This window comes from Protobothrops mucrosquamatus, unplaced genomic scaffold (assembly GCF_001527695.2).
Source record: "Protobothrops mucrosquamatus isolate PMUCROS unplaced genomic scaffold, P.Mucros_1.0 scaffold3318, whole genome shotgun sequence".
In the NCBI taxonomy this organism is placed as follows: domain Eukaryota; kingdom Metazoa; phylum Chordata; class Lepidosauria; order Squamata; family Viperidae; genus Protobothrops; species Protobothrops mucrosquamatus.
This window is the reverse complement of record NW_015389308.1, coordinates 237,105-255,977: the sequence shown is the minus strand read 5'-3', so window position 1 is coordinate 255,977 and position 18,873 is coordinate 237,105. Positions and strand designations below refer to the sequence as shown.

At 41.6% G+C, this 18,873-nt stretch overlaps 1 protein-coding gene across 1 annotated transcript; it reads right to left on the bottom strand.

Moving 5' to 3' along the window:
• Positions 1-621: 621 nt before the first annotated feature.
• Positions 622-18,235, bottom strand: SLC18A1 (solute carrier family 18 member A1). The gene is made up of 15 exons (XM_015826815.1): positions 18,094-18,235; positions 16,533-16,875; positions 16,193-16,251; positions 14,819-14,902; positions 13,715-13,807; positions 12,088-12,177; positions 11,775-11,818; positions 11,443-11,503; positions 9,784-9,879; positions 5,681-5,759; positions 4,366-4,417; positions 3,612-3,675; positions 3,119-3,238; positions 1,960-2,093; positions 622-735 (listed from the first exon to the last, which is right to left on the bottom strand). Exons 1-15 carry the CDS (start codon positions 18,233-18,235, stop codon positions 622-624), a joined length of 1,575 nt encoding a protein of 524 aa, XP_015682301.1.
• Between the last annotated feature and the right edge of the window lie 638 nt (positions 18,236-18,873).

Genomic DNA, 18,873 nt, shown 5'->3' with positions numbered 1-18,873 from the left:
GCTTGGAGCTGGGTTAGGTTGCGGCATTGATTGGGAAGTGGACAAATAGCTCAGTCTGTTGCTGAGAAAATTCCAAGGACATTTAAGAGCTGAGCTCCACTTGAGGGCAATTTTCTCTTTTTACAATGCATATTTTGCTATAGTGCCAATAATCACGTGGAGAGCTGTGTGCAAGCTCCTGTTAAAAGCAGTGAAGCAGCTAAGAGTGTTAAAGTTTTTTCTGTCAAATAATGTTTTGAGATGAGAGAAGAAAGGCCTAAAGTACAGTAGGCCTCCCTCTCAGAACTGGAAATAACTCTCTAAATCAGGGGTCTTCAAACTTGGCCTTTTTATGACTTGTGGACTTCAACTCCCAGAATTCCTCAGCCAGCGTGCCTGGCTGAGGAATTCTGGGAGTTGAAGTCCACAAGTCATAAAAGGGCCAAGTTTGAAGACCCCTGCCCTAAATAAACAGAGCTTACAGCCATAAAATTCTGAAAGAAAGGTCTCAAAGATTCTTCTTATTTGGTCACTCCGCAAGCTACAAGAATGGACTTTGCCAGGAAAAAAAATACAGGATACAGTTAATAGAAGAGGATTTGGAAGAGAGAGAGAGAGAAAGAGAGAAGTGGATCCCTCTTTTTAGAAATCAGTCTCATTTTCTTCATCGCTGTTGTCTGTGAGTGGAAAGTCTTGAAGTGTCTTTTGAGTGATGGAACGTCTGGATTGCATAGTACACTCCTGGCTTAGAATCGCCTGAGAGAGGGGAATCAGAGACAGGGAGATAGGAAGCAAAAGACCAGCATGAGCATCATTGTCATACCCGGTGATATCAATCTAGAACAGTGTTTCTCAAAGGACCTGTTCTGGCAGGGGTCTTCAAACTTGGCCCTTTTATGACTTGTGGACTTCAACTCCCAGAATTCCACAGCCAGCAATGCTGGCTGTGGAATTCTGGGAGTTGAAGTCCACATGCCTTAAAATTGTCAAGGTTGAGAAACACTGATCTAGAATTTGTTTCTCAAAGGACCTGTTCTGGCAGGGGTCTTCAAACTTGGCCCTTTTATGACTTGTGGACTTCAACTCCCAGAATTCCTCAACCAGGCACGCTGGCTGAGGAATTCTGGGAGTTGAAGTCCACAAGTCATAAAAGGGCCAAGTTTGAAGACCCCTGTGTTATGGCATCTAAAACGCTCCCTGATCACTTTATTTCCTCAGCCCTTGAACTTCAAGCCAAGATGCTTTAGTAGCACAGTCATCAATAGGCTCAAAATTGAGGACGGAAACAAAATGTGAGGGAGAAAATAACAACCACTGGAGGAGAAAACAGTTGTTATCAAAGGTGTGAGGTAATTTGTGATATATCTTGCAAATAGTAAAGCAAAACCAAGTGTGAGGGATTGTGTTTGCAAAGGGGGGCGGATGGCGTGAAGGTGGCAGTTTCTCAGGATGGAGGGAACTGCATTCTGAGGAGGTGGGGGGTGGGCAAGATAAGACACAACACAGCCTGGAGCTAGATCGGAGAAAGAGGAAGGGATTTAGGGTAGCCACTCCCTAGAATCTGCTGGGATATATCGGTTGGGATGAGAGTGGTAGAGGCTGAAGTTCTCTCTATATGATATGAGCAAATAAGGAACTAAACTTTGGCTGGATTGCTCTATGGCAGGGATCCTCAACCTTGGCAACTTTAAGATTTGTGGACTTCAACTCCCAGAATTCCTCAGCCAGTCTTAAAGTTGCCAAGGTTGAGGACCCCAGCTCTATGGTCATTCTTGGGCTGGGCCTGGCATCAATCTTAAAGAGATTAGATAATTATTTAATAATTACAAATCATACAAATACCTTAATTATTAAGAAAAATAGTTAATTATTATCAACCATAAATAGATAAATAAACAAACCATCCTCTGGATATTTTTTTATTCCCCTTGGGATTCAACCACCAGGAACCCACCCCCTCCCATTTGGGGCCAAACTCACAATCTTCTCCTCTTTGGCTGGGGGGCTCCGTAGAAACCAACACAGAGGCGCATATGCGAGGTTGATGCCTGCAATGATGACCATGAGCCAAGGGAAGCCAATGGCTCTTACTAGAGCGCCCCCTGTGGAGGGACCTGTTAAAAACAATACTCATGTTATTCTGACTACTAGGGAGAGCTAGCCTTAGTTTATTCAATAAAGGAGCTGGAGGAAGATGCATTTCTCTGTTGTTGTTGCTTATTGGCTTGTTTTTTGGCAGCAAAGGGAAAATTAAAAGGTGAGAAAAAGGGATTTTTTTTTAAAAAAAAAAACTAAGTAGGTTTAGGGTTCAGGATCCTGTCCGAGAAGAGAATCACCAATCTTAAAAAGAGTAAGTGCTGTGATCAAGAGGCAGCCTCTATGCCAGGGGTCTTCAAACTTGGCCCTTTTATGATTTGTGGACTTCAACTCACAGAATTCCTCAGCCAGGCACGCTGGCTGAGGAATTCTGGGAGTTGAAGTCCACAAGTTATAAAAGGGCCAAGTTTGAAGAACCCTGCCCTAGTCTATGCACCAACCAGAAGAATCAGCAAATTGGGGAGAGTTGTAAAAGTGCTGAAGTGCAGATCTCCTTTAGAAACTTCTGTTCTTCTCGCAGAGAGACAATGGACTAAGCATGAGGAGATCAGATTCAGTCATGGGATCAACATGGGATTGACTTTGGGCCAATCACTCCCTCTCTGCCCAGCCTACTTTTGTGTGGGGAAATGGAAAGAAAGAGAGCACTTTCAGCTGCTGTATGAATGGCAGGATGTAACCAACACAGTAAATCATAATAATTCACATGCCTCTGTCTTCCAGTAAATTGCATCTTATCAATTCAAAACTTACAAACTTAGTTCTAACAAATTAAACATCTCTGTCTCTCTCTTTCTCTCCCTCCCTCCCTCCCTCCCTCCCTAATGTATGCATAGACTGACTGAAATCCATTTTAAAAAGTTATCCATGATAACATTCTGTGTTGATTGGAATGAGTCTCCTCAAAGCATAACTAGATCTGGCTTTTGCTTTCATTCTTTTTCTGTCATGCACATGTTAGAAATTAGTCTCCTAGGAATTGCCAGCATGTAGATGCAACAAAAATGCAATTTACATCACCATGATGCATATTAGTCCATACCAATAGCAAAGCCCAGACAGAAAGCCACGTCAGCAATGGCATAGACGCTGCCATAAACAGACGTGTGGCGAAGATCCACCAAGTACCCCATGATAGGCATCATTGACGAATCCACCATGCCTGTCCCCGAAATAAAACAAAAAGATCTCAATAAGAAATAGCATTTCATTCCCCATTCATGTTTCATGAACAACAAGCCTCGATGCTTCCAAAATATTCTCTGAGGCTGGAATGAAGTAGCCATCATAAACCATCTGAAATTGTGTTCTCTTCAGTTTTCAACCTCAAAAAAGTTACTCTTCTCCACCCCCCATAGTGAAATCTTCTGCCAAGAATTAACATGCCCATAAAATCCCTCAGATGGGCTTGACTGCAGGAAAGTTTCACTTCCTTTTCTAAAACAATTCAGCTCCATCTGTACCTAGTAAAATTAGCTGAAGATAGTTGTCCTGAATTGGTTTGGTGCAGGCTACCAACTCTTTCAAAATCTTACCAAGGGCAAAACCAAGTCCACTGTTAGGTCCAATGAGTCCATAGATATCCTGAGCCAGGGGAATCTAGGGTTATACAAGAGAAAGGCTGGATTAAGGCTCAGAAGAAGTCATAAAAGTATCTCTTATTTTTGATGAAAACTTAAGGCAGCGGAAATATTGATGCAACATTCAGTCCCTAGACAGAATAAGGTGAGGTCAGCTCCAGCCCTCAAAGCCTTTTGGAAAACCCTCAAAGTGTATTTTTTTTTCTATCAGTCTCCTGGCATATCCCACCTTGATATGATTTGTTTACCCATGGTTTAACAAAGCTAACTAGAGTACACAATAAATCATGGTTTCTAAATTATAATGAGTAGATTTGCATAAGACACTAAGCAAAATAAGACACCGTTCCTTAGTTAGGTTTATGTCTTAACCAGGTCAGATTCTAGTTACTTTGAAGGAATTCACTGGACTAGAACCATGAAGGTCCAAAGAAGAAACGGGTGGCATAGGATGGGAAAATCACACGAGAAATGGGTGAAAGATTGGAAGGAGTCTTTTTCCTTCACTTTTCAATTTTCCCATGTTTTTCCATTGTTTACTGGTATATATCTTTTCTCATAAAATTCTGTTAAGATCCAGGCTGCCACCTCCATATCTTCTTTGAAATGCCTGTGCTACCTGCGACAATGTTGGCAGGTATTAATCTGGAATTAGGGCTTTTTGCCTGGTTTCTCCATTTCTGGTTATGCAGTGTGTTGTCATACTCACACAGAGGAGGCTGACTCCTATGACCATCATCCCAATCAATGAACACAGCCAGCTGGCAAGAAAGGCAATGAACAAACAATATCAAAAGTTCCGAAGGCTGTTTGAATGATTCATCTTGCAAATTCAATAACGCCATCAATACTGGGGTACCTTTCTTTGCAGAAATCAGCAATAGGATTCCCCTATCAGAAGTGTCCTGAAATACCTGCAATAATTCTCTGTGGAATTCTAACCAATAGGTAGGTAGGTAAGTAGATCTTTAGGCAAGCTAAATATTGCAGGAAAGATAAATAAGGGATGGATGGATAGATGAGTAGATTGGGGTTGAGTAGTTGGCTAGGGATGGATGGAGATGATAAATAGAGATAGATAGATAGATAGATAGATAGATAGACAGACAGACAGACAGACAGACAGACAGACAGACAGACAGACAGACAGTAGTAGTAGTAGTAGTAGTAGTAGTAGTAGTAGTAGTAGTAGTAGTAATAATAATAATAATAATAATAATAATAATAATAATAATAATAATAATAATAATAATAATAAGTTGGAAGGACCTTGCAGGTCATCTAGTCCAACCCCCTGCTCAGGCAGGAAACCCTATACCATTTCAGACAAATGGCTGTCCAGTCTCTTCTTAAAAACTTCCAGTGTTGGAGCATTCACCACTTCTGGAGGCAGGTTGTTCCACTGGTTAATTGTTCTAACTGTCAGGAAGTTTCTCCTTAGTTCTAGGTTGCTTCTCTCCTTAATTACTTTCCATCCGTTGCTTCTTGTCCTGCCTTCAGGGGCTTTAGAGAAAAGCTTGACTCCCTCTTCTTTGGGGCAGCCCCTGAGATATTGGAACACTGCTATCATGTCCCCCCTCGTCCTTCTCTTCATTAAACTAGATATACCCAATTCCAGCAGCCTTTCCTTATATGTTTTAGCCTCCAGTCCCCTAATCATCTTTGTTGCTCTTCTCTGTACTCTTTCTAGAGTCTCAACTTCTTTTTTATATCGTGGTGACCAAAACTGGATATAGATAGATACTGTAGATAGATAGATAGATAGATGGATGGATGGATGGATGGATGGATGGATGGATGGATGGATAGATAGATAGATAGATAGATAGATAGATAGATAGATAGATAGATAGATATTGTAGATAGATAGATATGGTTAGATTAGATTAGATTAGATTAGATCCTGGTTTAATCTACTTCACAAAGGAAACACTCCCAAAAATTACTCCTTCCTCCATGACAACACCTTCAAAAACTGCAACAATAGCTCAAGTACTTCAAGATTCAAAAACCTTTTTACTTACCGCCCCATTTTATTGGCCAGTATCCCAAAGAGATTGGTCCCAATTAGATAAGAGATACTGGCAGGCAGAAAAGCTATCCCTGCAAAACAAAAGAGGACCCATTTGAAAGGAAGGCATCACAGCATTTCAAAGGGCAGGAGTCTCTCCTGAACCTTTGCTTGGAATCCTATTGTGTAGGTGGGTGTTTGTGTGTATGTACATCAATCGGTCTTACACAACAGACATATTCTTCAATAAAAACAAGGAACCAGGGTGTCATTGCAGATTGTCCTATAAAAAAAACTTGGTGTTCAATTGAAAATAGACAAGGTATGGAGCAAAGTTCTAACAAAAGATACTAAGCGTGATGATTCTTTAGAGGCAGCATCCAGTTGCTAAGAGATAGCTACTTCCTGCCTGAACTGCAAAATTTATCTAGTGCTTCATAACATCCATTGTATTCAAAACAAGTTTCATGGTCAGGTCCTTGCAGGCATTGACCTATATTAAGCCCATCCCTTCCTCCCTTATTTCTAGTTTACACGTTGCACCAACAGAAGAGTAATTTGCTTTTCAGTTATAATTGAACCAAAATTAAATATTTGACAGGCAGTTCCTTATCATTAATTTATTCTCCTGCAAATGACAGATGTTATCACCAGCATCTCTTGTTTGCCTGAAAATGACACAATGGGCTTATAGAAACTCAATCATTGGTGTTTAATTTCCTAGATTTTCTACTTGTTTTGCAGGTCCTCTGGGGAAATTTACACTCTTTTCATTTTGCTAAGAAACAGCAGGTTGAGCAAATTAAAAACAAAAAAATGTACTCAGTATGTAAATGTCAGCCAATCGTGTCATCCTGATTTTATAGCATACTTTTTCAATGTATTTACATTTCATGTTGAAGATCTAGTGTATATAATTATGAGGTTTTTTCCAGTAAAAGGAACAAACAAAAGTGTTTTGATATTTATAATTGTGGATTGGAGATCCTTGAATATGAGATGAAATATGATTCTTTTATAGCTAAGATGGTGCTGAAGTGCAACTCATATCTTCCCCATCCATTGGAAAAAAACAGTCTGAGCTATCCGAGATATCACTTTGTGGAAGGTTTTTTTTTTTTCAATTAGTCTGTTCCAGTGCTTTTTTCCTAAAAAAAAAAAAGGTGCCGGAACTCACACACGTCATACAACCCGCCTTGCCTACCTTACAAGGTTCCATCCAAAAAAGGTGCCAGAACTCCGTTTCTGGGCGTTCTATGACAAAAAAAGCCCTGGTCTACTCTAAATGGTATGAAATCTAGATCCCATTCATTGCTCTTTCAATTGTTAAGCAAAATTAATACATGTTTAGTCTTTCCTTTCTCCAAGAAATTCATCCTAGTTCCACTCTCACTTTTTTTTTCATCTTCACTCTATAGATTAGAATTGATTAAGAAAAACCATAGTTCCGATCACTCAGTTGAACATGGTAACAAGCAAGGATTTGGACTTCTGTACAGGAAACAATGACAATTGGTGGACAAGGGCCAGGAGTTTCTGCAGGTGATGTGCCTGTTGTTTAAGAGGTTGTTGTTTTAATCAGGGTGTGATGGATTATAAATAGTGGTGGTGATCTTAATCTATGTACACTATCCAGAGTCACTGCTGTGAGATGGACAGTTTTATAAATCACGCAAACAAATTAATGCGCCATTTGGCTCAAAATCAAAGCATTGTTCCATTTCCCCCCAAAGTTTATTTAGGAAGAGGGAAGCACCAGAGAGAAAAACTAGGGATGCAAGTTGTCACTGTGGGGCTATCCATGGTCCTGAAATGTCGGCTTTCTCAGCTACCCTTAGATCACGGGTGTCAAACTTGCCACATCACCTGAACTGGGGCGGGCCGGCAGTTTGACACCCCTGCCTTAGATGATTAATGCACTGCAGAGAATGTTCCTTCTGGTAGTGATCAAAGGAACTGCTCAGAGTCTTATTAATTGGGGACCCCAGATTTATTGTTTTCATTTTGTCTGAAATGGTATAGGGCAGTGGTGGCGAACCTATGGCACGGGTGCCAGAGGCGGCACTCGGAGCCCTCTCTGTGGGCATGCATGCCATTGCCCCAGTCCTAGGTCTTTAGCTGGGTTTTATAAAACCTTTTCCCTTTAGGCCTCCGCCACCGTGTGAAAAGAAAAAGGTCCAATCAATCAGCCAATTTCAACTTTTCGCGGGGAAAAATCAATTGATTGATTGAACTTTTTAATCCCACCCAGTCTGCCGTTACCACCGCAGCCACGCCCACCCAATGGGCCACACCCACCAAATTGGCCACACTCAGCCAATGGGCCACACCCACCCGGCACCCGACGATGCATAAGTGGGTTTTGGGTTGCAGTTTTGGCACTCGGTCTCTAAAAGGTTCGCCATCACTGGTATAGGGTTTCCTGCCTGAGCAGGGGGTTGGACTAGATGACCTCCAAAGTCCCTTTCAACTTTATTATTATTGTTGCTGTTATTGCTGTTGTTGTTGTTGTTATTATTATTATTAATATTATAAGAAAATCAACATAGATTCTGCCAAAGGCATTCAGGATAAAACAAAGATGCCATGCACAAGTGGAGCGAAACAAATATCAAGGGACATAAAAATAGGGAGAATGGACATGGAAAAAATAATGGGATGGTATTACAAAACTAGGGGAGCACAGATCTAGGAAGACTATGGAGAACTTTGCCCTGCATGGATGTTGCCTCCAGGCTCGGAATGGGCATCTCTTCACCATCACCACCCCTATTTTCTTGCCATCCTCTTGACAACAACCTCACCCACATCTCCCCTGCTGTTTTTCTGAAAGGCAAAAAGAAGATGGCAAGTCATCCTCACAGATCCTCCATCTTATCAAGGGTTCCTCCTGGCTGGCTTTTTAAACTGATTAGCAGCCCTCAATCACTCTGCTGAGCCAAGGTAGCAATTCAATTGTTGTGGCAGAAAGTGTCACAGAGAAAGCATTGTTCCTCCATAAATTCAATTTCAATGCCTTTTACAGCACAAGACAGCTATTTCATCTCATTATTCCATCTCCATGGTGGCACATAATTGCCATAGGCTGAGTCACCATCCTTCTGCCTCTAAAGAAGCATTTTCTTTAATCAGTAGGGAACTCTTCAATGGCCATAGGCCCAGATTTCACTCTTTCTTTTTCTTTCTCTCTGGACTGAATCAGCTTTCATTAACAGATGAAGGAAGACCCTCTTTTTTTAATTAATACTGCACTACTCACATGCATCAGCACACAGGAGTCTACCTGTGCTGCTGCTTGGGTGAGACTGAAGGATAAGGCAGACAGGTATGAGGCTAGGAATAAAACTGAGAGACACACAAACTCATACAAGCATTAGAAAGATTACTGTGGTTTGGGCAAAGCTGCAGCCCAAACAGGAAATTTATTATATTACTTCCTGTCCAGATAAAGCTAATGGCCAACCTTCATGCATCAAAGATACAATACAACGCCAATCCCAGAGTTCCTTTCCAATTCCCACTGAAGGAAGACACGGTTCTTCCAACTTATTCAAAGCTGATACATCAAAGATACAATATAACGCCAATCCCAGAGTTCCTTTCCAATTCCCACTGAAGGAAGACACGGTTCTTCCAACTTACTCAAAGCTGATGCATCAAAGATACAATACAACGCCAATCCCAGAGTTCCTTTCCAATTCCCACTGAAAGAAGACACGGTTCTTCCAACTTATTCAAAGCTGATGCATCAAAGATACAATACAATGCCAATCCCAGAGTTCCTTTCCAATTCCCACTGAATGCTTTTCATTAGATAAAAGAGGAAATTATCTTTTTCATTTTAATTAAATATAAACAGAACGAAAACAAATCTAGATTGACTCCTGACCCATCTGCTAATTTTGACTCCTGACCCATCTGCTAATTATGGCTTTCAGCTTGCCATTCAAAAACCAAGTCCACCCCGAGAAACACAAATGGTTTTGAAGTCCTCTTGAGCTTATTTTAAATATATGGTGTATTTAGTGTAAAATTTAAACGCTAAATTAACCTAAACATATTTTATCACCATCCAATTCCTATGAAAATTATTTTTTAAAAAAAAAAAAATATTACCCAGTTGCCATTCTGGGGAGCACATGGTTTGTATCATCCAAATGGGCAAGGTAGCTTCTAAAATCGCAACTCCCATGTTTCCAAAGCAAATTGAACCTGGAGGGAGAGAAAAGATGCAGAACCTTCGTGAGTTTTCTTCCGGTTGGCAGAGCATCGGGCAGACTCCCACCCCAATTACAGTGTGCAGTTGAGAGCATCACATCTGAAGAAAAACGTGAGGAAAGTAAAACATAGATGGAAAGAAAGGCTGTATTGCAGACATGTCAAACACAAGGCCCGGGGGCCGGATGCGGCCTGCGAAGTGGTTTCATGTGGCCCGCAAAGCCATCCTGGAAACAGTGAGGGAACGGCCCCCGCTGCCTTGGCCCTGGCCCAGGCCAGCCGGGAGCCAATGTACAATTTTGTGGTGGCCATCTATGCTGAAACGCATTCAGTCTTAGCTCCACAAGACCGTCTGGAAACAGCGAGGAACCAGCCCCTGCCGCATTGGCCCCACCCCCTGGGTACATGCTGGGGAGATGTCAGCCTTTGTGAGGAATGAAGAAATGGACCATGCCTTGGCACTTGCCCCGGTCCCACCCCCTTCTGCCAGAGACCCTCAGATCTGTCCCACTCCTGCCCAGGCCCCCACAGGCACCCTTGACGGGAACGATGTAGAGCTGGCCATGCCCACCCAGTAGGCCACACTCACTCCATCCACGCCCACCCAGTAGGCCGCACCCATACTGGCCACACCCACCCACGAGGGCAACCGCAATGCTGATGAAATTGAGTTTGACACCCCTGCTCTAGTCTATTGGAATGACTGGGAGACTGGAGGGCAATGACAATGGATGGGAGGGAACTGAATGTTCTTGGACTTGCAAAACCCCAAGTGAAAGTGGACATGATAGCACTTGTTGAGTAACTAAAAGGATATCCTAGAGAAAAAGGCCAAGAAATGCAGCCATGGCTTAGCCCAAGAGGGCAAATGTAAAATAGGAGATAACCCCTTTCAGGCAGAGAGAATTTTAGGAAGGACTTCCTTCAAATTCTTCTATTAGTTTGACAATGGAGTCTTCTACACAGGGCTGAGCTCTCGTTTATTGGATGTGCTTGAATGAGAAGTTAGACAGCAATTAATTTGGAAATCTGCACTGTACGCAATGACCTAATACGGTTAGGTGCGAAGAATCAGGATCATAAGTTGCAGTGAAGAAGATGTATTGCTCGAGCCTATACACAAGAATCTAGTCAACTAACATTCAGCACTTAATTGGTACTAGATAAGAGTCAAGAGAATTCAAGACGGGACGGATTGAGACCATTTGTGGGAACAAAACGACTCTAGGCTGATAACTCGCTTAACTCTGCCCCCGGCTCTGCCTGCTCTTCTCCTACAAATACCCTCTTTAGACTCTCTGATTTGCTGCATGGGACGATAGAAAGAGTAGAGTGCATTTTGCTTGGAGAGGTGTAAAACCATCTTCAACTGTACGGCAGCCAACCATGCGTTTATGCTGTGTTGTTCCAGCAGGCAGGACCAGAAATAATAAGCAATGGTGGTGCTTATCGGAAGAATCTTTTCTAAACCCACCTCAATTCCACAGAAGCTAAGTGTAGAAGACAGGTATTGTATCCTCAAAACCAAATGCCCATAACAGAGGCAAGAAAACTTACCTGCTGCAATCAAAATATAGGGGTCCCACAACAAGGTCAACAAGGAAGTCCCTTTGATATTCTGGAAAATACACAGAGAAGAGGAAGATATTAGTTGGGGGGGGTTGCAGAAAAGATTCTGCTTTATTAGAGTAAAATGCTTGCTTTGCTCTTGCTTTTATAGCTCCTATTCTGATGTTTTAGATTATTCTTTTTTTAAACAATCATTTTATTTTGCATTGAAAAAAACAGAAGCAAATAGATGTGTAGATCCTTTGCATCAACAAGTAGGGTAAAAAAAAATATTTTAGTACATACATGAAAGGAAACATGAAGGGGTATTTTTGCCCTACCTCAGGTGAAATCTTCGTTGGATGCAAGATACAAAGCTGCAAAGCTAAAACAGAAATATTATTATTTCGGGCTTGGAAATATCCTTCCATCTTTCCTACTCATTATGCTGAACCTTACTTCTGTTCCTGTTCCCTGCTTCAGTAGCTCAGTTCTCCCTTGACCCTGCCCTCTTCTTCGGATGTTTTCTGAGAAGTAAGCCCCACTATGCTGGGTAGTGTTTATTTCACAGAAAAAAATGGCAGCTGGAGTCATCCTTTTCAGCTTAATGATTCAAGGTGGGCCCTGACCCGACCACTTCAAAGGATGACTTACCTCCATCTAAGAGAGCCAGGATTGCCAGAATCAGGAAAGGAGATGATTTCCCAACAAACTCATACATCACACTTCCAAATGGAGCTCCCACTACAAAGAAAACACATCAGCGGGGCTCATATGAAAATACACATAATAAAAAACAAATCTATGAAGATAGACCACTTTGCATTTGGGGTTATTTGCTTGGTAAACGGTTCTTTTCCTGCTTCATTTCTCTTTTCTAGGCCATACTGTCCAACCCCTTTATTATCTTCTATATAAATAAAAATGTAAATGTTCGTTTGTTCAAAATCTTAAATCTCCGAAAGTTCTTCACCGATTGCTTTGAAATTTTGACACAACGTTGCATTCGAATACGCGCGTGTTTTTATATACCTATATTATATTGATGTCACACCTGTGACAGGTTAAAAACATGTTTTTTTGAAAAACAGTGCCATATGTTGGACGTAAAAGCAACACACGCTTTTACCAGACTGAGCCACAGCAACGCGTGGCCGGGTACAGCTAGTTTCCAATAGAATCATACTGTAAAAACACACCTTCTTTGTAGGATGTGATTGAACTTGACCATAAAACTCATCAACTTCCTTGTCTTCTGCATCAGTGGATAACTTAGGCAAGGGTTGTCCACCAAGTCTACCTGATAATATTTGGCCATTGATTTCATTACAGCCAAGAACTGTCTTTTCTACAGTATATTCTTTCTGGCGATCGAAGCTACAACGTTCCTTCTTTGTTGCCACTGTTGTTGTGCTATGTAGTAAACAGTCTGATCTTCTGACTAAATGTTTCCAGCTCCAATCTATTTCAGTTCATTGATACCTGTCAGTGTGTGGTCAATTCATTTTATCTTTGACTGTGTTGAACGTCTCCATGTTCATGCTTCTAACATTCCATGTTCCCACCTCAATTCTGGTTTTGGGTGGTTTGGATTTTCTCTTCCTGCATATCAACATAGCCCTACCAGAGTCACCTTGTCAGTGAGATGGGCAGCATTTAAATTTAATAAACAAATAGATAAAAAATATCGCCAACAATATGCATCATAAACACCACTAATACTCCAAAAGAACTTCAGCTGCTCCACAGTAGCGTGTTGAGCATCATCCAATATATTGTCCAGGAATTTAGTTTTCTTGGTCAAATACAGGAATGGTTTATCATTGCCTTCTCCCAGCAGATTGAAAATGATGCCTTTGCTATTATCACTAAGGTGGTCACCTTCCAGTATTTTTCTATATCCATGCCACTCAATATAGATCCCTGCTTGTGTTTGGGGGAGAACTAAGTAAGCTTCATGCTTTGGGTGATCTTATTAGGAGTATCTACTCTTGAGATACACTCCAATGTTCTTCACTTGTTCTCTTCCAGGAATGCTGAGCAATACAGTAATCCATAGTAGGCCGTGCTTACATGCAGACACCTATTTGGATGTACAGCAAATCTACGTTTTTCCAGCTTAGCTATTGGGAAATGTCTTACTTGCTACCAGAGAACTACAGACGAAGCCAACTGGATAACAAACAGAGTCCTAAATGGAAATAGCTAGGGAGATACACCAGAGTGAGCTCTGCGTGAGTTCCTAGATGCCCTAAACAGTATTAAGCGTACATTTACTCACCAAGCACTCCCAAAGCCAGACCTCCCAATGCGATTCCCATTGCATTTCCCCTCTCACAGTCATCGGGATACACGCTTGCAAGCATCCCCAGACCTGCAGGCAGAGACAGAGCAAAGCCGATCAGTTCTGAGTTTGCTGGAAAAAGCCACAGGTTAGGGTTAGCGTTATTGCACTGTGCAGAAGTGAAAGACTGAAGCTACCTGTGAAACACGGTTTATGGAATTCTTCTTTTCCCCTGCTCTTCCCCACCAGCTGTTGTGGAAGCTGTAATTTCATCTGCGATAAGGGAGAAAGTATGCTCCCCCAATGTTCCCCCCAAATCTGCCCCAATATTGAAGATTATTTATTTGTTAATTAAATAGATTTATGCGGCTGTCCAATTCATACATGGTGTCTCCGGACGGCACATTGCATTAAAAACCCACAATACAAAACCTCCAGAAGTCCCCACTCCTCGCTGCAAACATGATCATACAAGCCACACAATCAGCTCCTAATCAACCTGGAGTCCCCGGGCTGGCTGACAAAAAAAACCATGTCTTCAGGGCCTTCCAGAAAAGTAGCAAGGAGAGAACCAACCTTATTTCTGGAGGGATGATGTTCTAAAGGGAAGGAGCCACTACAGAGAAAGCCCCTTTTCTAGGCTCCATTAGGCCTGCAACAGTGCCTTCTCACTGTGATGGGTTAGGAGGTTGTAAGTGGGGAAAAGATAGTCCCTCTTTACATCTTGAAAGTGAAAGTCCTTGTTTAAGTTTGGTATCTCCAGCCATGGACAGGAAAGTTGCCAGGCTGGAGTCCTGGATTATTGCTATTCACATCACTTAGCTCAGACATGTCAAACACAAGGCCCGGGGGCCGGATGAGGCCCGCGAAGTGGTTTCATGTGGCCCGCGAAGCCATCCTGGAAACAGTGAGGGAACTTCTGGAGGTTTTGTATTGTGGGTTTTTAATGCAATGTGCCGTCCGGAGACACCATGTATGAGTTGGACAGCCGCATAAATCTATTTAATTAACAAATAAATAAGTGCCTCCTGGCAATCCAGGATGTTGTCCCAGCTGTGTGAGATTTGCGGCATTGCCAGTAATACCTGCCAGTATGTTTACCTGCAACAGATGAGCAGGCAGAACCAAAGCCTTGCAGGGCGCGAGCGATGAACATCAAGGTGTAGCTCCTGGAAAAAGCAAACACTAAAGGAAGAAAAAGGGTGCAGAATCGGATTACTGGAATTGTGCATGTTTTGGTGGGAAAAAAGGACTTCTGGCAAGAACTTCCATGCCTCGTTGCTAAATGATTGCACTTCATGAATTGGTCTGTTTTAGGCCAAAGCAATTCACGAACCTCAATGCCTTTATGGATGCCAAAACCTGCATTTTTCAGATTTTGTTTTTTACAACGTTCGGAACAAAGCAAAAAAGTTATACGAAAGGAAGTAAGAATAAAAATGGATTACATTAGGGGAAGATTACTTGCAAGAAGTGTCATACAGGGGAAAAATTACATACAGCAATGCAGATGAGAAGAAATGCATAGGCTGGAATTTTCAGGTAGAGTTTCTGAAAATAAATTGACGGAAGCCTAAGCCAACACTGATTTTATACTGGGAAATGAGAAGTAAAGCAGAAACTGATAGCTATCCATTCACATCAATAGACTCATTGAGTAATAACAGTCCTTTGTAAAATAACAAACATTTAAAGACAGAAGGGGCATTGAAATTCTGGTTACATATTTTATTGAATTATATTGGACAAATATCAAGATGAAGCGAACTGAGCTGTTCTAATGTTTTAATCTCCCAGCATCTCCAGTCAATATAACTAAGATATTATGGGTTTGGAGACCAAAATATTTACAGGACGCTAGATTGCCTGCCCCAGAACCAAAACTATTCAATATTATTCCAGGAACATAGAATCATGGGACTGGAAGGGGTTTCAAAGGTCTTGTAGTCTAGTCCAATCCCCTGCACAAGGCAGGAGACCATTATACCATTATACCATCCCAAATGATTGTCCAGTCTATTCTTTAAAACCTCTAGTGATGGAGCACCCAAGATTCCAGGAGGCAAACTGTTCCACTGATTCATTGTTCTCACTGTCAGAAAATTCTTACTTCTAAATTGGATCTATCCTTAACAAGCTTCCACCCGTTATTTCTTGTCCTGCCTTGTGGTGCTTCTCGGTGACAGTCCCGCAAGTACTGGAAGACATTATCATGTCCCTCCTAATTCTGCTTTTAGATAGGTTAGCTAGATCTATCTCCCTCAACTATTCATCGTGCGATTTAACCTCCAGACCCTTCATCATCTTTGTTGCTCTTCTCTGCACACTTTCTAAAATTAAAAAAAAACAGGCTTCTGTATTATTCACATCTCCATTGGATGGAATAAACAAAGCACTGTTGTATTCTACTCCCATACGTAGAGCAAATCCGGCGACATTGGAAGAGACACATGTTGTGTAGGTGTTCATACTTACAGAGCGTAGAGACGAACATAATAACAAATCCAAGAAACATGGGGATATGGTATCCTATCCTACAGGAACCAAAAAAAAAAATGATTTTGAGTTTACTGTCCACCAACACAAGCTACTTCACAATATTTCTTGAACGACAGGGAAGGAGGAGGAAACAGAAGATTTTCCACTATGTGTCTGAACACCCATCATAGTAGGGGACATGATTTTCATTTCCTGAAATCCTTAGGTTGATCTAACATCAGATCAAATTAGGTATTAGGTGTTTGGAAAGTTTGCAAGTTGAGTGTGTTGCAGTACAGAAAGTCTTCCCGATTGGTTTATTTAAAAGCTGACCTACCTGTTGGTCAAGGGTCCCACAAAGGGATTTGCTAGGAGCTGCATCAAAGCTTTTGAGGCAAAGAGCAGCCCAACGCGAACATTTTCCTCTGAAAGAGAGTCCGATCTATCTGTACAGCTGTGGTTCAAAGCATCCATGAGGAAATGAGGGGCAACCGTTCCTTCTTGGCTCCCAGTGACACTGGCTAGAGCATCGTGGCTTGAGACTGTCATTGTGATATTGTTATAGTCCAAGAAGCCCAAGGCAGAGGGATCAGCTGAGAAAGGCACAGGAACTGTGGCCCAAATTGCAGAGTGGCTGATATTTTTGTGTGTGGCATATAGAAATGAAGGGATGATTGGCACTAAAAGAAAGAAAAAAGTGAGAAAATATTTGTCCTGCAAAAACATGTTTGCTTTTTTGGTTTTTGTCTTTGTCTTAAATGTATTGCTTTCTGCCTCCTACCAACTGCTTTTTTTTAAAATCTATGCACACAAACGCATACACCGGGGTGTCCAACCTTGGCAATTTTAAGACTTGTGCATGTCTGGCTGGGGAATTTTGGGAGTTGAAGTCCACCAGTCTTAAAATTCCCAACGTTGGCCACCCCTGACTTACACACTCACAATATTCCAGGGCAATCTGATTAGATTTGGGAGGATGGCCGTCAAACACTGTCTAAACATGCCGATAAGTTGAACATTTTAAATGCCAAAATGCACCCCCGAAATTGGCTTTGGCTTATTTACAGATGGGCTTATCCACAAGTACATATGGTGGCACATCTTTGAACGACACTACCCATATTTCCCATGTAAGCCCATCCACAGATAAGCAGACTCTTGATTTTTTTAACCAATATACTGTACCATGAAAAATGTGGCTTGGCATGTCTGCCTATACACAAGTATATACGGTAATTAATAAGGCTATCTGCTTATACATGACATGAACATATACGGCAATAAATATCACTCCCACTGGCAGCCATATTATTTTTCCCAGAATGCCCTCGAATGATGTATCAGGGAATTCTGGGTAAATTGAATGGCTACTACTAAGAAGTGGCTGTTGAAATAAGCTCTTGCAGTGAGGGAAAGCTCTATACCAGTGACGGCGAACCTATGGCACGGGTGCCAGACGTGGCACTCAGAGCCCTCTCTGTGGGCACACGCACTGTTGCCACAGTCCTAGGCCTTCAGCTGGGTTTTATAAACCCTTTTCGCTTTAGGTCTCCCCCGCCGTGTGCAAAAAAAAAAAAAAGGTTCAATCAATCAGTCAATTTCAACTTCTCGCGGGGAAAAAAAAGATCTTGCAAAGTTGGAATTGATTGATTGAACTTTTTAGTCCCACCCAGTCTGCCGTTACCACCGCAGCCACGCCCAGCCAATGGGCCACACCCAGCCAATGGGCCACACCCATCTGGCACCCGACGATGCATAAGTGGTTTTTTGGGGTGCAGTTTGGGCACTCGGTCTCTAAAAGGTTCGCCATCACTGCACTATACGGTAACAGTGATATTAAAAGCCAGCACATTTAATTAAACTCCAAAGAGGAACAAGCAAACCAAAACACTACATACCCACCACTGTGAAAAGCATATTGTCTACTAGCAGAGCCACAAACACAACCAGTAAAACCAATTTCCGGGATTCTCTTCCCTCTTTTAACCAGATCCACAGGGAGCATTCAGTTGCTAGCTTAGGAAAGAGCGGAATCTTCATTTTCTGAGTTTCTTTTTACTGCTTCTTAGAATTTAACTTTTGGTGTATCCTGTAAGAGAAAGGCTTTAGCAAAATGTCCACTCAAACTCCATCATCAACAATATATTTGAAAGGACAGTTGCAAAATCGACTGAAGGACAATCTATTTTTGAAACTAATCACAAAGCACAAAACTGCATGAAAACTTTCCGGAAATGTTTATCAAGGAGGTCAAAAAAAAAATATTGCATTTTATTTTGTGCCGTTGAGTTGAATAAATAAAGATATTGACCTAACAGGGATATTGATTCCACACACTCTCTGCAGATATTCGGACTGCTCTCTCGCCCAGTTTTCCAAAATGAAAAATGAAAAAAGACCACGGAATACTCTGTCAGTCAGTCAACAGCTGCTCTCTTTACCTCTGATTCACGTTATTGTGAAACATCCTTATAAAAAGGTCCAAAGTGATACCTGAAAGAATCTTCTGAAAAGAGCACATTAGAAGACAAAAGTGGAAAAGTAAATATACATACCTGAATGATTGCTGAAGTATCATTTTAGACTAGTCTACTTGTTCTGGATCCTGAAAGAACATGGAACATCACCAAAATATGTGTGTTATTTTTAAGAATTAACTAACAATAAGAAAGTTGAAT